General features: G+C 38.8%; 1 protein-coding gene across 6 annotated transcripts in view; it reads left to right on the top strand.

Moving 5' to 3' along the window:
* myo9b (myosin IXb) overlaps positions 1–18,511 on the top strand; it is a 68,310-nt gene extending 49,799 nt beyond the window's left edge. For 3 of the 6 annotated variants that reach the window (XM_022663605.2, XM_022663604.2, XM_022663607.2), the window contains 18 exons: positions 396–480; positions 634–810; positions 5,008–5,087; positions 5,378–5,487; positions 5,565–5,752; positions 6,947–7,054; positions 7,440–7,616; positions 7,854–7,889; positions 8,208–8,319; positions 8,668–8,741; positions 9,020–9,212; positions 9,481–9,609; positions 9,705–9,810; positions 10,660–10,791; positions 10,883–11,006; positions 11,165–11,262; positions 11,852–11,979; positions 14,809–18,511. In XM_022663605.2, the coding sequence (XP_022519326.2) occupies positions 396–480; positions 634–810; positions 5,008–5,087; positions 5,378–5,487; positions 5,565–5,752; positions 6,947–7,054; positions 7,440–7,616; positions 7,854–7,889; positions 8,208–8,319; positions 8,668–8,741; positions 9,020–9,212; positions 9,481–9,609; positions 9,705–9,810; positions 10,660–10,791; positions 10,883–11,006; positions 11,165–11,262; positions 11,852–11,979; positions 14,809–15,008 (2,257 nt within the window). In that variant the 3' untranslated portion in view covers positions 15,009–18,511. Of the gene's footprint in view, positions 1–395; positions 481–633; positions 811–5,007; positions 5,088–5,377; positions 5,488–5,564; positions 5,753–6,946; positions 7,055–7,439; positions 7,617–7,853; positions 7,890–8,207; positions 8,320–8,667; positions 8,742–9,019; positions 9,213–9,480; positions 9,610–9,704; positions 9,811–10,659; positions 10,792–10,882; positions 11,007–11,164; positions 11,263–11,851; positions 11,991–14,808 lie in introns of all 6 variants that reach the window. The other 3 variants (XM_022663606.2, XM_022663610.2, XM_022663608.2) reach the window with 3 other exon arrangements.
* Positions 18,512–19,869: the final 1,358 nt, after the last annotated feature.

Genomic DNA, 19,869 nt, shown 5'->3' with positions numbered 1-19,869 from the left:
CCAGCCTGCAGAAGCATTGGTTCACATGTTTTCTACAGTCATTGTTCATAGTCGTTCATATTATGTCCTAAACCATTTCCGGTACTCTTACACTACTTTTACAAAATAGTTAAAAGGTAGTTTAAGCAGATTGATGCAAGTGTGAGGATTACTATGGATTTCTATTGAGTTTTAGTCTTGGTTGTTTGTTGCAATATAGCCTCATACCTTTTTAAAAAGCATAATATCTGCTGACTATGAGTTATGCACTAAATAGTGCTTCGTAAACAATATAGCACTGTACTAATGAGAGCTCAAGGATCCATTTCAGTCACAGCCCATTCCTTTTTAAATTCTTGTGGTATTCCTCTGTGCCTTTAGCCCAAGCTCAAACTTTCTCTCTTGTCTGACTTCAGGTCTCGAGGGATCTCCATGTCTTTGGATAACCTGTCCAAGCTCAGCTCCTCTGAGTCTGACAGCACATCTCCATCCACGAGTGAGGTACTGTATTACAGGGGGTGGCTTAATGCACATTATCAGATCAGCAGTGGTCTGTTTAAAAGGAATATTAGTAGTATGCTGTAGCTACTTCTTTAGCTCCTGTGGGTTGGTGTAGCTTATGAAACAGTAAAACAGTGGTTTACGCAACACTAGGTGAGGCTGCGTAGCCGCAAACGTTTGAAGCACAAGCGGCGGCTGGCCAACCCTCGAAGCATCCTTATGCTTCCCCACAGCGAGGCCGTCGACCTGGAGTACTGGAACTTCCCCCTGCCCCCCATCAGCCCTTCTGAATCAATTAGACTCAGGACCACGGAGGGGCTGGACGTCCAGGTATATGGTTATATGGACTGCATGATCCAAACCCAGCCAGGGCAGGACTGGGCAGGCTTCAGTGCTCTGCATGCAGGCCTTCAGGTTGAAGGGAAAGTCTTGCAAAAAATCAGATTCCTACAGCTTACCCCAAACAGTCAGTCAGTTGAGACATGTTATAGGGGTTAATTATTGGTTTGTTTAACACTGAAAGCGAGTGATGGTATAATGTTATGATCACAGCTTAAGTGAATAACACTGATCATCTGGATTTGGGCTGGATATATTAAGGGGTCAAAGGCATGTGGATGTGATGCATGAAGGTCCCACCTCACAACTGACAGGACTTATCCCCTGGATACCACAGAATACCTTGCCCCTGCCTCGATGAGTATGAGCTGGCTGGTGGCACAAAGGGATCTTCACAAGATAAGACAGATGATTTTAAGGTTATGGCTGATTGATGTACAGGGTGTACAGGACGCCTTTTTATTTCAGAAAAAAATATGGCAGCTATGTTCCATACAAAGCCTAAAAGACAGCCACCTCACCCATTACTTGCTGTGGTAATTAGTTGACATTTTCCCTTTTAATTCATTTCCCCTTTTCCCCATTTCTGAAATAAAAGGGTGTTCTGTGACCTTTGACTCATCGTGTATAATATAGTAATACAAATAAAATATTAATACATATTTAATATAAATTTATCATATAAACATTGCAGTGTTCCAAATATGTAAATGAAGGATAAATGCAAAACATGCATAGCTAAGTAAATTAACTGAAATAATTAAATTCACCTGTGTGTACTTAATGTTAAAAGTAGAGTACATTGGTATATTAAAATCTAATAGTCAGTAGACAACAGTAAACAATATTTCATAATTCAAAACATTTTACTGAATGGTGAAAGACTGGAATTAAACAATCTAAATTATAATTCATCTTCAAACATGATATGGATAAAAGTATTGGCACAACCTGTCTTTGTACGTCTCTCATCCAAACAGAAAAATTGGAAAAGTAGTGATAGTATAGGAGTAGTGATGGTATGGAGCACTGTGACACTGAAAGATACTACTCTGAAAGATCTGCAGTTACCATTTAATCACATTTAAACCAGGTTTAAATCTGAACTCATTTTGTTTTTGTTTTTTTACCCCCACTTTAATTAACCCAGTTTAGTTAATCCAATAACTAGAAATCCCGCATCACATGCAGCCCTCCAAAAGGAGGGTGAGGACAAGCACATGCCTCCTCTGATACATGTGAAGTCAAGCACTACCTCCTTTCAAACTGTCACCAATTCAGCTTCATTAGACTCTGAGAAAAACACAGGAACCCCTGCTATAATACACCAGCCAACAGACGTCTGGGCCCGCAAGTATCACTTTGAGAGAGACTGGGAAGAGAGCGCCGTCTACCACAGCTATTTGGGCTCCACCTGCTGATGGTAGAGGGATATAAACTCCTGATCCTTCGGCCACTTAGACTTTATTACCATTTATTAAAGTGTGCTAGCTTCTGGGACACAACCGTCCGGTTATCTTGGTTGATGCTGTGTAGGTCTGAGGGTTAGGATTTAATTGGACCTCAGTGGATATTAGTAATAATTGTCATGACTAGGAAATAAAGAGAAATTTGCTGAATAACAGCTAAATAATACTATTTTCTTCAAGGGTTCTTTACTTGATGTGGAACCAGTGCAAAGGTTCATTCTTATACTTATTAGCTCAAAATCCACCCAAAATACTAACTTACCAACTAATTAACGAAAGAAGCAAACATGTCTTTGCTGACTGACTACTTGTTGGGAGAAGATGGGAAGGTAAAAATGTAGCTATTTTAACGTGTCTCAACACTGAAAGCTACAAAGCTGGAATGTTGAAATACTGGAATATTCTAAACTCAGAGATCTTGGTGTTTCTCAGAAGATGGGTCTTAACTGAACCATGATTTATTTGTCTTCAAACAGCTGAACCTCTGTTTAATCGTTTTCTGTAGTAGCTGCTTTCTGACCTTTTTTGTTAACATTTTATCACTGTAAGCCTAGTTATCATTGTTAGTAATACCACTAAAACTGTTTTAATCCAGGCAATTACTGCATATAATGTGAGATTGATGGTTGAAATTACACAAAATTCAGTGTAACGGCTGCAGTGAATGTTGAACATTTAGTGAATGTAAGTGTGTAATACGATGTCCTTCAAAATGATCAGCCCCTTTAAATGTATAATAAGTCACACTTAATGAGGGGGCAGATGATTGAGGAGAGTGTCAGTATGATTATTATGATTATTTGATGTGTTTTATGGTCTTTACATCAAACTAAATCTAATGTATTAATCTCTCAGTCTTTATTAATTTTAAACTCATCTGGACTAATCATTAACTCCAGTTTTAATGTGAATCCCTCAAACTCTAAACTGATCATTTATTGAATTATTAGATTGATATAATTATTAGATCTTAATTCAGTGTAATCTGTTGGTTCTGTGATTCTGAGAGTGTTTAGGGTTTAAGGGATTAAAGCTGGTTGAATACAGCTCAATCAGAAACAATCACTTATAGCAAAAAAGGTCAATGTCGGGGCAGGATGAGGGCTGCATGTAGTGGGAGAAGTGCTTTCATTCTTTAGTGGTGGAGGGAAAACTCCAATCAGTTGATCTATTGATTGTAGGGATGCACTGAAATGGAATTTGTGGCTGAGATCAAACTAAATTAAGCATATGACTAATTCAATTAATTGTGAAAGGAAAATTAATTCAACTTTTAAACACTTTGTATTTTTGTCTTGCTTTTCAAAGTAAAACTAGGCAAAGCAACTAAACATAATACATATACATCAGCCATGCTGCTCTAATCGTGAATTTACCTCAGCAGTGCTACTCTAATCTCAGCTAATGTTACTGTCCTACGCCTCAACAGCCAGAATCCTTCAGCTGGAAAACAGACAGTTTGTAACTGATACCAAGCATGATAAGTGATTGTATTGTATAAAGTGCCAGATTCCATTTCTAGCCAAATATTTTGGTTGCCAAACATTCACTGCATCCCTAATTGATTGGTTCTCTGTTCTGTAATCTAACCTGAGCATGATCAATGTGCTTTATGTGTAAACTGAGCTTCTGGCAGCAACAAACCCAGTTTTTGTTAGTCTTTCTCTGGACATGTGACTCCTCCTCAGCTTCTCTCTGTTGCAGCATGGGTCAGAGGTGTCAAGGTGTTAAATGGTTCTCTTTAGGGTGGTTCTGAAAGCAGGATTTTGGAGCTGATGATAGACTAATGTCTTCTGATGATGCTTTTGCTATTTTAACATAAGCCTCCAAATGGTTTGGTTTTCTGGACACACTTTGAAAATTGCCTTATCCTAGCCGAGTGTTGTGCTATCTGTGATGCACTAATTAAGGTCGGGTGGCACCAGAAAGGGTTCCAAAATCACGAGGATTCAGGTAACCCTTTTTCACTACCACATAATGAAGCTCATCCATTGGTCAGGACTTCAAAAGCAGACCGAAGTTCTGAGTTAGAAGTTAGTAGTCTTGCCCGTGTAGAGTGAGGGACTGTCATGGGAAAGGTGGTGTTATTAGCAACTATGTGAACATAAGCCAAGTGCCCGGTACAACAATTTTTACTCCTTAATGTATCAATGAAAACTTAAAGCAAAAAAGACAATAATAATGGGACCCCTTTTGTTGCTATCTATAACTAATTTTAGAACCCTTTCACCAGACAAAGAACCAGTTTTAGTATTCCAGTGGTTGTCATGGTTCTGTTTAGAACATTTACAATTAAGAAACCATATTGGAACCCAAAGTTTATACTGAAAGCAAAAAGAGTTCTGAAAATGTTTCTTTGACTCAGTAATATTAATAATAGTGGAATAATTTGCTGTGATCAAGAACCCTTTAGATTCCTTTAACCAGACAAAGGACCCATGTTGGTGCTACATCTCTACTATAGAACTGTAGACCATCTCAGAGTCCTGGAAACCAACCTTGAGAACTTTGTGGGGAACAAAATAGGTTTATGATTCAGGAAACTTATCAGTAAATTATAACAGTAATACAGTGACTGAGGAAAGAGATGCTAGTCGAGTTAAATGTTTGGAAATTCTGTGTAAATCACAGAAGGACAGTCGTGATTTGTGTCCGGAAAACCATCCCAGGTCGAGTTTCTCCTGCTGCTGTTGTTCTAAAACTGCTGTTTTTCTTTCAGCTGAATATAGACACTGATGGCTCTAAAGTAAGCAAGAGAACCAGTGTGACGGGTCCTGGACAGCATGGCACTCCTGAGAAGTGAGTAACTCAAATCTAATTACTTGTTTTTTTTGTGATTTTTTTTGTATTTAACTTTATTTTTAAAATACTTTGAAAAAGAGAAAATACCTAGTTGTCTCTACCAGTCAGTGACTAAAGTGACATTGCAGTGTTTTCTCTAATGTTTTTTTAAAAAGGAATGGCAGTGTTCGGAATTCAGTACTCAGCCATCAGCTAAATGTTTAATTTTATTCGATTTTGGACAGAAAAACCTTAATTTGACATCATTAATGTTAGACTGATGTAGTTTCCCTTTTGATTGTTTGCAGGACGCCGTTCCTTGCTAAGTTCTTCCCAAAAGGCCAGAAGAAGCGTCTGACACCTCAGGATGGGAATATTACCATGGTGAAGACACTCGCTGATGAACGAGGTGTTTCAGGTCGTGACCTCATGTGACTCACTTGTTTAACTGGTTTTCTCATCCCTAACTCACTGGTGTGTGTTTCTTTCTTGCAGATGGAAGCCCCCACTCATACTACCCAAACCCATACATCACATCCACTCTGCCCAACCGCAAACGCCGGAACCACAGCATCCGGATCAGCCGAGGCACGCGCGTGCAGGAGCAGTGCGACGCCTTCCTGGACAGACAGATCACTGACTGCCACGAGCTGCGCCACCTAGACGAGTACCTGGGAAACCAGGTGAGTCTGATTCTTTTGCTTCCATTGAGTGGGGTTTCAGTAAAGTATAATAAAGTAGCCAGAGAGTGTAAGCACAAGATGACAGGTGTTTCTAATCTAGTGGTCAAAGAGCGGAAGTACAAGGCGGTACTTGTTTCTAATAAAGTGACCAGTAAAGGCCTCGGCATACTTCCAGCGAAACGAATTTCGTGAGCATTGCACGAAGTCATGCGCGCTTTCGCGAGCTTTCGAGCTGGCATACTTTCTGCGGCTTCCCTTTGCCTGTCTCGCATGCTCCACAACTGCAGGTGGTGCTGTTACCGGAAAACCATCGCGCTCTGTCTACACAAGCTCCGGTATGGCAACGTGTGAAATACTATAAAACGTGTGAATCGTAAAGGTGAGGGTACCGCTGTACCTGCTCAGCCAGCCTTTCTTCAAAATCGTCCATGTTTGTTTTCTTGGCACGCCTCTTTTTTAACGACCAATCACAGCCTTTGTCGCGTTGTGTCTTCGGCCGTGGAGTTCGCCCAGCTTCCATGTGCACGACACGGCGAACGAAGCCCCTGTGCGACGTTCGCGCCTGTTCGTTTTCTCCGCAATTAAGTCACATTGTTCGCTAGAGCCACGCGAACGTCGTCTCCGCATGAAGTATGCCGAGGCCTTAAGAAGCCACACAGAGGTGGGTGTTTCTAAAAAGAAAAAAAAAAGTGGCAAATGAGGAAAAACAACAAGGTATGTGTTTTCTAAGAAGATGGCCAAAGTCTGTAATCACTATGTGGTAGGTACTTTTTAATAAAGTAGCCAGATATTTAAGCACAAGGGAGCAGGAGTTTCTAATAAAGTGGACACAGGGTGGAAAGGTGTTTCTAATATAGTGGCCAAAGAGTGAAAGCACAAGAAGGTACTTGTTTTTAATGACAAGGCCAGTGAGAAAGCATAAGGAGGTAGGTGTTTCTAATAAAGTGGTCCAAGAGTACACACAAAGTGATGTGTGTTTCAGTGAAGCAGGCAGAGAGTGTAATCACAAGGTGGTGGGTGTTTCTATTAAATTGGCCAGAAAACGGAAGCACAAAGAAAGCTGTTTTTTCTAATAAAGTGACTGGGGTGTGGAGGCACAGTGAGTCAGCTGTTTCAGCAGTGAGGAAGCAAAAGCTGGCAGCTGTTTCTGATATAGTGGACAGTGAGTTTAGTTCTGTTCTTACTGTGTTGCAGATGAATGATCTCCAGTCTCAGACGAAGGTTCTCTCAGAGACTGAAGCAATTTTTCTCACAGCGACCACCCAGTTCAGAGACACCATCAAGAGCATGTACTCTCTCTCTGTGAGTATGAACCTACACATACGCCATACATTACCAGTATATTAGCCTTGTAGAACTAGTGTAAACCTGGAAACAGAAACTTAGGCTTTGTTTAAACAGCAGGTAAAAATCTGATTTTCTCACCAAATCCAATATTTATTTTAGGCTGTTCACGCAATCTTTTTAATGTGCTGCACAAATTACACATTTGTGTCAAATGTAACAAATATATTGGATTTGAGACACTTTTATCTGCTGAGTGATTGTAACCATAATATCTTTGCTGGTTTACCACGTTTAGTTTAGGTGGGATAGTGTGTACATGTGGTTTGTTTTTGCGTATATGTAATTTTACCTCACTAGCTAATGTATATTAATTTGACCCCACTCTTTCCTGTGCCACCAGAACCCCCAGATTAACTATAAAGGGCTACTGCAGGGCTATAAGAGCAAAGTGTCCAGCCTGGCTGGGCAGAAGAAGAGAGACGAGGTGCCCATGGTGGTTAATCTATTCCAGTCGGTTCTGGATAACTTCATCAGAGCTGAGATCAGAAAAGCCTCTTTAGACTTAGAGCCTGTGAAGGTACGCTTCTGAAAAACACCATAATACTAGAAAAACACAATTCTACCTTTTTCTAACATCAAGATTTTGATCATTTATTATAAAGATGAATAAAATGTAAAAATGATTCTGTATAAAACATCTACTTTTTTACATTTGTTATATTTTAAGTAATTAATTAATGTAAAAAGAATTTAAGTATTCAAGTCATTTACAAACATAACTTTGTTTCCTTATGTGTCTCCCTACATCCACCAGCCCAAAAAAAAGGTCAAGAGGTCAAATGATAAATGTGTAAGTTTATTGGTTGTCTACATTATATTATTATTCCTCTGCAATTGGAGTGGAATTCTGTTACAGTATTTTATAGCTAATTACATGTGTGTTACATTGTGTGAGTGTTGTGTGTATTATGTGTCCTGCGCTGTGAAGTTTGTGTCCTGTGTTGTGTCATGTGAGCCCTGTTGTGTGTATTATGTGTCCCACAGTGTCGTGTGTGTCCTGCAGCATTCGTTTGTTCTGCAGTGGAATTTGAATGTCCTGTGGCTGTAAGATGTGTGTGTTGTTTATGCCCTGCAGTGTATCATGTGTGTTCTGTTTTGTGTCCTGTAGCCAGAGAGTCCTTTAGACCACAGTTTCATCACGTACCAGGTGAACATCTACCAGTCATGTGACCTGTGTAACTCGTTCATCTGGGGAATGGAGAAAGCCTGCATATGCAGCTGTGAGTTCCTCCCGCAGTCATCAGCTTCAGATCTCAGGCTCTGAGATCTGCAATAAAGTGGCTGCTGTTACATGAATCAACAGATTTGTCATTGAAAATGATTAGATATTTATATGCATTATATAACCAGTGCATGTACATTTTTATTCAAGAACCCATATTGTACATTCTGACTTTATATCATTATAATGTTGTAGACTGAATGGGCAGATATATGAAAAAAACAAATCAACTCTTGTGACATTAGCGAATCAATGAATTCGAAATGTTTTGATTTTGCAGTTTGTTCTTCCATTATTGTGACACAAATCTCTCTCTCTCTTTCTCCCTTTCTTTCTTTCTTTCTAGCCTGTAAGATGGTGTGTCACAGGAAATGTCTCAGTAAAATAATTACATACTGCTCAAAACACACCAGCAGGAAGGTGAGCTGTGTTGGTTAGACTTTCTAATAATAATTATTATATTAATTGCTAAAATTAATTAATTATTATTATTATTATTAATAATAATAATAATAATAATAATAATAATAATAGTAGTAATAGGAGGAGGATTAATAGTAGTATGCTTATGGCATATGCTACTAATTGTATTTACTGCTTTGCTGAAAATGCAGGTATTCTAGTAAACCTTCTCATTCAACCTTTCCTTCTTTTTTTGTCCTGCATTGTAAATGAATATGTGAACATGTGTGTTCTAGCTTGAATGTGGTAAAAGCACTGTTCATTTTGGAGTGCCTGTGGGTGCTTTGACCAGCAGTGAGACGCCTGTGCCGGTTGTGATGGAAATGATGATGGCTCATGTGGAGCTGCAGGGACTTTACACTGAGGGGATCTACCGCAAGTCTGGATCAGCCTGCAAGGCCAAAGAGCTCCATCACTTGCTGGAGACCGGTCAGCCTCGCACACACAAACATTCTCTCACACACACACACACTCTCTCGTATACATACACTTATATGTATGAAGTCTTGTAATCTTATCAAGGTTATTGGGTGACAGCGTTCATAAGCATATGAATACAGAGCATACTCATATACACTCTATGCCTCCCTTTAGGCAAACAGTTCAGAAACTATGCACTTGTCTTACTGGTGTGATTACATGTGGAAATGTAAACACTGCACTGTACTAATTACACTGGTGTGGTCTTTGTTCTCAGATCCCAAGAGGGAATATCTTGAAAACTACCAGATTCACACGGTCACTGGGCTGATTAAAAGCTGGTTACGGGAACTTCCAGATCCCCTGATGACCTTCAGCCTCTACAACGACTTCCTTTACGCTGTTGGTGTGTATTTTTTTAATAATCGGCGATCTCTAATTTATGATCATGTTTAAATAGAAATTCTGAAAAGGTGATGACCCTGGCATTTTGTTCCTCAGACCTGCCAGAGAAATCTGAAAGGCTCCAAGCAATTTACAGAAAAGTAGAGGAACTTCCTACTCCGAATTACAACACTTTAGAAAGACTTATCTTTCACCTTGTCAGGTGAGTGTTCAAAATCTCACACACACTCTCAACCAGTGATTGCATAGTTACTGATTACCCCTTTACAAAGTACCTTAGTTACTTTATGAATTACCTGATTTTAAAAGTAAGTTAAGTTACTAAGATTACAAGTTACTTTTTAGCCCCCCCTCTCTCCTCTCTCCTGTTTTTTGTTGTTGTGTGGTGTGTATGTAAGTAGCGAAAGAAGGGAGGCTTGCTGTGTGTTTGTGTGTGTATGTGTGTGTGTATGTGTGTGTGTGTGTAAGGTAGAGAGAGAGAGGGGGGCTCACTGCGTGTGTGTGTGTGTGTGTGTTTTTTCAGATTTGTATGTGATTAAACTTTTGAAACCTATGTATCATTCAACACATACCAGTCATGTGACCTCTGTAGCTTGGTCATGTGGGGAATAAACACTACTTAGCACTAGAATAGTGCTTATATTAATCAGTGAACAACCTCAATAAACACTCCAATACATTAGAATAGGAGACGTTAGTACAAACTGAACACTCCTCAATTAAGACTCATGTACACTGGAATAGAAGATGGTGTTCATAAATAACCTCAAAAAACACCCCTGTACACCTGTATAATACTTATACCCTTGATACACACTTTACATTACAACATATTAGTCTTTAAACCTCAATAAAAAAAACTTCTGTACACTAGAATATAAGATTCTAGTCTGTAAACATAAATAATCCTAGTACACTAGTACATAGTATGAACATAAGCAGCCATAATAAACATAACTTTACACTATAGTAGAATAGAATATAGAAAAGTGTGTAAGAATTTGTAAGTGTGAGCATATAAACTGTCTTACTCCTCTTGTCTGTTCTGCAGAGTGGCAAAGGAGGAATCTCATAACCGGATGTCTGCAAACTCTCTCGCTATAGTGTTCGCTCCGTGTGTTCTGCGCTGTCCCGACAATTCTGACCCGTTATTGAGCATGAAGGACCTGTCCAGGACCACACTGTGAGCTTCGCACTCACAACACTGTCATACCCAAATAAATTCATCAGTCAATGAATTAATAGTATGTGATATTGTCTCTGGTGTTTATCAGGTGTTTGGAGACTCTAATCATAGAGCAGAGCACACGCTATGATGAGAAAATGAAGGAGATTCAGCAGCTGGAACACGCTGAGGCATTAGCCATTAAACAGCTCACACTGCAGAGGAAGAGCACGGTCAGACACACACACACACACTCGTATCATTGCTTTACACATTTCATTACATACCAAAGCATTTCTCTGTTTATCCAATAAGGAACTTTTATGTCAAAGCAAATATATGATTAGATGCCGTTTGTTTAGTTTTTTTTGTTGTGTACATTTTGTTTTAGATCCGGGGGCAGCCGAGGAGCAAAGCAGACTCGTCTCCCCCAGACTCAGAGGTGGAGAAGACCCTGAAAGAGAGGATCAAATCTTTAAAGATTGAAAAGCAAGTGTAGCATCTTCATATTCTTATAATCAGTTAATTCTCTGGGATCAAAATTAAATCACTTCATTAAATAACTCTCAGTTTTGTTTCTTTAATTCTTATACCATAAACACACACCCGTAATCTGTATTTAATTATTCCACAATTTGTCAAAAAATATATATTTTTTATGATTTAGTAAATCATCATTATTCAAAATAATATAATTTTATTTAAAACTACATTCACCTCAAACCTTCCTGCTCTGTAGTATACAAAGGCAGTGGACTGTGTGTTTTCCTTGTAAAACTTTCAATTTAAAATGAACCAACAATTGTTACGTCAGTCAGTGAATGTGTCATCCTATAATCAACTCTATATAACATTAGAATAAACTAAATGAACATAAAGTCTGGGATTAGTTAGTGCATCTCAAATAAGAATAAACCCAAATTTTATATAAAGTCAGTGGTCAGTAAGAGAGTCTACCTGTAAACATTAATATAACACTAAAATAAACCCAAATAGACTAAATTATTCAGCATAGATAAAAGAAACTGTACAGAATTACAGGCAGTGCTCACTCACACCCTCTTCCTCTCTGTTTCAGAGTTAATCTGGCCCGCAGGCTGCCAGAGATGAACGATAGTACTTCTGACAACGAGACGCTGGACTCTGAGTCCATGGCCAGCTTAGAGAGCCCGCTGGAGCACCACATTAGCGGCGTAGTGTTGGAAGGTCAGTGACAGGTACAGACAGTTTTATTGTTTAATGCATGTGGGGCTGCATGCTGCTGTGGAGCGGAGGAAGCTGCTGCTGTTTCCTGGGGCTTGGTCAGCTGTGAGTGGCTTGTTTTTTAAAGGAATAATTACTAACATGTCACCCATCACCCAGGACGTCTGAATTCTGTAAAAATGTTTCACTGGATCTACACTCTAAACCATCACATCCTGTTTGCCACTGAACATTTGTTCTTTTAATCATTTTTGCTGAAATCACACTAAGTTTACATATTAGCAAGTACTTCAGTACATTATTTGAATAGTATAATATAATGCAACTAATAATACCACAAAAAGTAAGGAACATGCATTTGTGGGATGAGCAGTAGAGCGCAGTGTGTGGGTTTTGCCTGTGAAAAACATTGCAAATTCTCTTTGACATCCCCCATTAAATGGAACTTCAATTTGGGAATGGTACCAGGGCTCTCTCCAAATAATGCCCCATTATGGTTTATTGGAACACCAGCTTGTGACTGATTGGCAGCACCTTGGAGCACCCGAAGCTCAAAGCAAGTGTCAATAGCAACAGCAAAATAAGCTGAAAAAGTAGAGATTTGGCAAAAAAACATTCTACCAAACACAAATTAACTTACTTTTTCTGTCAATATTCTCAATATTACGGTAATTATCTAGCAAACATGTTTTAGAGTTGTTATAATGAGCAAAAATTGATAAGCAGATAAATAACTGATTTTAGCTAGAATAGTTAACATTATGTATAACATTACTTATTATAGTTAACACAAGTAGCTGACATCAGCTGAAATAGGTAACCACAGGGGTTGGACAATGAAACTGAAACACCTGTCATTTTAGTGTGGGAGGTTTCATGGCTAAATTGGAGCAGCCTAATCTTCATTAATTGTACATTATTGCACCAGTAAGTGCAGAGTGTGAAAGTTCAATTAGCAGCAGGGTAAGAGCACAGTTCTGCTCAAAATACTGCAATGCACACAACATTATGGGTGACATACCAGAGTTTAAAAGAGGACAAATTGTTGGTGCACATCTTGCTGCCGCATCTGTGACCAAGACAGCAAGTCTTTGTGATGAAGCAAGAGCCACGGTATCCAGGGTAATGTCAGCATACCACCAAGAAGGACCAACCACATCCAACAGGATTAACTGTGGACGCTGTAAGAAGAAGCTGTATGAAAGGGATGTTCTGGTGCTAACCCGGATTGTATCCAAAAAACATAAAACCACGGCTCCCCAAATCACAGCAGAATTCAATGTGCACCTCAACTCTCCTGTTTCCACCAGAACTGTCCGTCACCACAATAAATGATTCATCCCTCTTGAACTTTTCCCCATTTTGTCACCTTATAACCACAAACTTAAACATATTTTATTGAGATTTTAAATAATAGACAAATACAAAGTGTAAAGTGAAACGAAAATTATACATCGTTTTAAAACATGTTATCAAATAAAACTGAAATAAATGTGTTATGTGCAAAAGTATTCATCCCCCCTATATCAATACTTAGTAGAGCCATCATTTACTGCAATTACAACTGTAAGTGCTTTGGGATTTGTCTCTACCAGATTTGCGCATCTAGAGACTGAGATTTATACCCATTCTTCTTTATAAAACAGCTCAAGCTCAGCCAGGTTGGATGAAGAGTGTCTGTACACAGCAGTTTTCATGTCTTGTGACAGAAGCTCAATGCAATTTAAGACTGAGTGATTCTAACACACGAATATTCTTTGATCTAAACATTATTTTAACAATGGTTTTCTTCTTGACACTCTTCCATAAAGGATATATTTGTGGAGCGCATGACTTGTGATAGTTGTCCTGTAAACAGATTCTCCCACCTGAGCTGTGGATTTCTGCAGCTTCTCAAGAGTGACCCTGGGCCTTGGCTGCTTCTCTGACCAGTGTTCTTCTTGCTCGATATGTCGGTTTGGGGGTACGGCCATGTCTTGGTAGTTTTGCAGTTGTAGAATAATTTTCAATTTTTGCATGGTGAATTGTGCAGTGCTCCTTGGGTTATATGTTTTTATTACCTAACCCTGCTTTAAACTTCTTCAAAGCTTTATCTTTGACCTGTCTGGTGAGTTTCTTGGTCTTCAGGATGCTGTTTGTTCATTAGTGTTCTAAAACAGACCACTGAGGCCAATACAGAACAGCTGTATTTATACTGAGACTAAATCACACGCAGCTGAATGCTAATAACTAACTTCTGAAGGCAGTTGATTGCACTGGATTTAATTTTTGCACATCACACTTTTCAGATTTTTATTTGTTAAAAATGTTGAAAACTATGTATCATTTTTGTTCCAATTCACAATTATGCAATACTTTGTGTTTGTCTGTCACTTAAAATACATTAAAGTTTGTGGTTGTAAGGTGACAAAAAGTTGAAAAGTTTTTAACATCTAGCCTACGTTAAGCTAGAGTACATATCCGTCACATACCCATGCTCTTTTATTTTGTCTACATTAGCCTTGGTGCTTAGTTTTATGAACACTTATTAACTAATGAAGCAAACTTCTGACACTCTACTTATCTGGGCTGATGAACTGTATTAAGATGGAAAACTGTCTAAATGAATCTTTTCTTCCCCGGTCAGACTGTCTTGGGTTACTGATCTCTGGTTACTGGTTGTGTGGAGTTTTTGTGGGTCTGTGCTGTCGGTTAATGCATGTCTAAAGTCATTGCTTGTGTTTTTTTGGTTGTGTTTGGCTGTAGAGCTCTGAGATGGACACGTTTTAAAAGAATGTGGGAGGTCCATCTGAGTGCAGCTCTCACGAGCCTAATCTAGAGTTTCTATTTCAGACCAGAAGAGCAAGGCCTCACAGGGCAGCACGCCTGAGGGAGCGGCGAGAGCAAGCCGAGGCAGCGAGCAATCTACGTATCCCTCACAGAACCAAAATCAACTGTCCACCACAAGTGCAGGGAGCATCCAGAACACAAGCTCCAGAACCACTGGAAACTTCTCCGACCTCGACATCCCCTTTATAGATGATGATCCGTGAGCTGTAGTGGAAGCCTAACTTATACGAACTCGTGTAACTCTTGTAAACAGCTTGTGATATTTGTTTTTAACCGTAAATTTCACTCTCTAGACCTAGCGGTCCGAAGAGGGACATGGTGCAAATGTGGTCCATTTGGATTAACTGTTTTTGTGATTCACAAATAATAAATTATATATATATTTTGGGTCTTAGAGGCACAGTCACACAAATAGGCCATGTTGTTAGGGTAGGAAATATGAGTGGACAAAAAGAACCAGCTTTCTTTTAGATGTGATTCATTTAAATGCAAGCCTTGCCACTGCTTCACTCAAGGTGGCGCTGTAGAGCTATCCGGTAAAACCATCTTGGACTATTTTCAGACTGCAGGCAAATCTGATATATATATATATATATATATATATATATATATACCGTATTTTTCGGACTATAAGGCGCACTTAAAAACTTTTAATTTTCACAAAAATTGACAGTGCGTCTTATAATACGGTGCGCCTTTTGTATGGATTTTACTCGTCAGGTTGTAAGGAGCAGTAAACACACACTCCGTGCAGCGTTATAGAGAGTTTCAATGCTATACAGAGTCCAGAGCCGTGCAGCTCCGAGGCTGAGCAGCAATAGCATTAGCTAGATGCTAACCGCTAAGCTAGCTAGCTTATTCACTGAGATCAGTATTATCTAAATTTTACTCGTCAGGTTGTAAGGAGCAGTAAACACACACTCCGTGCAGCGTTATACAGAGTTTCAGTGCTATACAGAGTCCAGAGCCGTGCAGCTCCGAGGCTGGAGCAGCAAATAGCATTAGCTAGCTTATTCACTGTTCAGAGATCAGTATTATCTAAATTTTACCCGTCAGGTGTAAGGAGCAGTAAACACACACTCCGTGCAGAGCAGCAATAGCATTAGCTAGATGCTAACCGCTTAGCTAGCTAGCTTTTTCACTGTTCAGAGATCAGTATTTTCTAAATTTAGCACTTTTAATACTGCTGGAGCAGTATTATTAGAGTTAGATGCTAATCGCTAAGCGTTCACCGTTCAGAGGTGAGTTATCGGCCTGTAAGTCTGTGCTGCTTTGCCTGGCTAGCATTAGCTAGATGCTAAGCGCTAACTCTCTCAGAGGTGAGTTTTATCAGCCTGTAATCTGCTTGTTTACAGTGTTAAAACAAGCTACGGGGGACGAATCGCTAGCTAATATCTCACTGTCTTACCAGAACACGCAGGATTACTCAGTGTAACGCTGTCGTTTAAGTTTGGGTTAACTTTACTAGTTTAGGTGACTAGCTAGCGTGCTAGCGGATAGCTATGCTAACGCTGGTGCAGCAAGCCTTAGTGGACATCTGGAAATCTAAGCTTACTGTAAATAAACTGAAGCACGTTACTCACCCAAATAAACAGTTTTCAGGAGAGGAATCTGTGTAGATTAATATCCAGCACTCGTTTGACTTTGAAATAGCTAGATTTGTATACTGAGACGCTCCACCGGCAAGCGACCACCCCCGGTGGGGGAAGGGAAACATGGCGCCACCCCTGTTCACTTTGATATAGGCACCCTTTCTAGTGTCACTTAACGCGCCTTATAATGCGATGCGCCCTATGTATGGAAAAATAGCAGAAAATAGGCGTTCTTTGATAGTGCGTCTTATAATACGGTGCGCCTTATAGTCCGAAAAATACGGTATATATATATATATATATTAAAGTCTGCTTTGTTATTTGCAAGGGGGGGAGGTGAAATTGATATGTCTGAACAACACAAACGTATCTGTAACGAGGTCAGCTTCAGTAACTAACCATTAATGCTTTTCTTAGACCCCCATGCTTCAGTTACCCTGGATTTAATGAGGTCTGTGTTTGCCGTGTTGCAAATGATATAAAAGACAGGGTCTGATTGATTATAAAGAGCATCCACATGAGTCTGGAAAAATCCGTATTTCATTTGTGGGAATCAGAGTTGCAGGCTGTTCAGTCTATCAGAAATCTGAATACAAAATACATATTCCAACAATTATACTTGTTGTCTTAACATAGCCTTAGAGACAAGAGGCATTGACCTCTGTAAGTCAAATAGCATTAAGAAAACTTTCACACTCTTAAAACACACAATCATTTAGAGACACGTTCTTTTTCCTTTTCTTTAGAGTTGAACACAATTTTATACCCATCAACCATAACATTAAAACCACCTGCCTAATACTGTGCTCGGTATTATTCTTAGACATTGACTTCTCAAGGATTCCTGTCATCTCTGTACCGCTTCAGAAGTTAATTCCCATAAGTTATGAAGTGGGGCCTTAATGAGCATCATTCAGTCGTGGATGTCTAAGACTCTGTCACCAGTACAACTTGAAGCACTTTTGGTAGGTACTGACCACCCCATACCGGGTACACCTGACAAGACCTGTCCGATGTTTTGCAGGTATTCTGACCCAGCTATCTAGCACATTACAATTTGGTTCTTGTTTTTTTTTTTTTGCTTTAACACATCAACTTCAAGAATTGACTGTTTACTTGCTGCCTAATATAACCAGACCCTAGGCAGAAGCACTTGGAACCAGATGATCAGTGTTATTCCCTTCAGTTAGCAGTGGTTATAATATTATGACTGATCGGTGTAAACTGTATTTGGGCAATACAGGCCCCAATAAATAATGCCTAATGTTCATGCCTGTTAATAGTTAATAAGTAATATTCTTGCTGTCTGTAACAAAACCTTTAGTATTTCCATAAACATTAATGTTACAGGTTAAGCAAATACCTTTAACTATTTTCAGTGTAAGTCAATGTACCTGGGAGGAGTTTGAGATCATTTTAAAGCATTACTCTTTGTCCACTCACAATAAATTGAAACAAAAACAATAAAAACATTAAAATTATGTCAAAAAGCAAAAAAATTTAAATATAAAGAAGACCTATTTTTACTGTTCAGGGATATAAACAAGCAATTCAGTTACACATATTTAAAACATGTAATTGTTGGTGAAAGGACACATTATTGCATTAATATTAGCCTTCATTTTCTTCCCTTTCAATTAAAAGGGAAATGTATGAAAAGGAACACACATACACGCACACAATGCATTTTTTCAGCATTATTATAATAATTGTTGTTGGCACCAATTTGCTCATCAGGGAAACAGTACTGTATATAGAAACAAGGTGTAAAATTTCATTTATAATTAATTATCATACAATTAACCATTATTTTCAGTGTTTCCTGTGTATATTTGCATTTCTAAAGCTAAAGTTATAATTGTTACTTGGTTGATATGTGCTGATATGCATGTTTGAGCTCTGTCACTTATTCTATTTTTTATCTAGTTATCTTCTAGAGTTTATATATCCTGTGATGATTTTGTTTCTTATTAGTGAATGACTTGACTCAGAACTTCTGTAACGCAGAGTTTTGGGATTCAGCCTGCAGAGTTCACCTGTAAAAAGAAGCCTCATGAACATCTCATAAATGTTGCTCTGTTTTATGGACAATAAAACCTAAGCAGTCCATCTCATCAGTGTTGAAATGAATGTGTTATTATTTACTTAAATTATCTGCATAATCCAGTGTTTAGATGAACCCATGCAGAGTGGGTGGTGTTTAGTGTGACACTGTGCTTCACTGCAGAGAAACTAACAGACACAGACTTCTTTAGTGGTGGTGAATAAAACCAGACTACAACACAAAGATAGCCATTTTATTTACTGTCCATCAGGGAATCTTCACGTCTTCTGAATTTTATAGTAGTATATACTGTATTTTGGCAAATCTAAACCAAATGTCCCTAAGTGAAATATACTGAACATCTTGTAAGCTACCAAGGACAGTTTGTGAATGTGAAATCATGTGACCTCATTTACAAAAGGTTCACCAGAACTGGCTCTTGGATATTCTGGGTTAAACTACGCTTTAGATGCTAAATCTTTTTCAAACATTGTTTTAGGCTTGATGTAGTGGATTTATTATCATTTGGTACAATACGTTTCTGTAAAGGAGCTGTCAGAGGATAGCAAACAGAGGATGCAATGAATACTAAGTATTAAACACTGGTGCCAGTAAGTAAAATAATTTGTATAAAAAAAGAAATGGTTATTTGATTTTTACTTCATTATGAGGGTTTGAGTCTGGTGGTGTCCTGAAAAGTTCTTCAGTTACAGTTGCAAGAAAAAGTGTGTGAACTCTTTGGGATTACTGCATGAATTGGTCATTAAATGTGTTCTGATCTTCATATAAGTCACAACAATAGACAAACACAGTCTGCTTAATCTAATACCACACAAAAGATTATATGTTTGCATGGTTTTATTAAACACAACCTGTTAACATTCACAGTGCAGGGTGCAATAAGTATGTGAACCCCTAGCCAAGATGTGATGAGATTGGATATGTTGGTTAAAGCTGCCCTGCCCTATAAAAACACACACCAGTGTTGAGTTTGCTGCTCTCAAGAAGCATTGCTGGATGTGAATCATGCCTCACACTAAAGAGCTCTCAAAAGACCCATGATCACGAACAGTTGACTTGCATGAAGCTGGAAAGGGTTAAAAAAGAATCTCTAAAAGTCTTGATGTTCATGTGTCCACGGTAACACAGACGGTCTACATATGGAGAAAGTTCAGCACTGTTGCTGCTCTCCCTAGGCGTGCTGGTTCTGTAAAGATGACTGCAAGAGCACAGCACAGAATGTCCAATGAGGTGAGAAAGAATCCTAGAGTGTCAGATAAAGTCTAAAATCAGACATAAATCTCTATCACATGCTAACATTTTTGTTGACAAATCTACAAGTTTGCAAAAGAGCACATGGATTTTCCACAGAAGTACTGGCTAAATATACTGTGGACAGATGAAACCAAAATTGAGTTGTTTTTGCTG

This window comes from Astyanax mexicanus, chromosome 8, assembly GCF_023375975.1.
Source record: "Astyanax mexicanus isolate ESR-SI-001 chromosome 8, AstMex3_surface, whole genome shotgun sequence".
NCBI classification, from domain to species: Eukaryota; Metazoa; Chordata; class Actinopteri; order Characiformes; family Acestrorhamphidae; genus Astyanax; species Astyanax mexicanus.
This window is presented reverse-complemented; position numbering and strand designations above follow the sequence as displayed.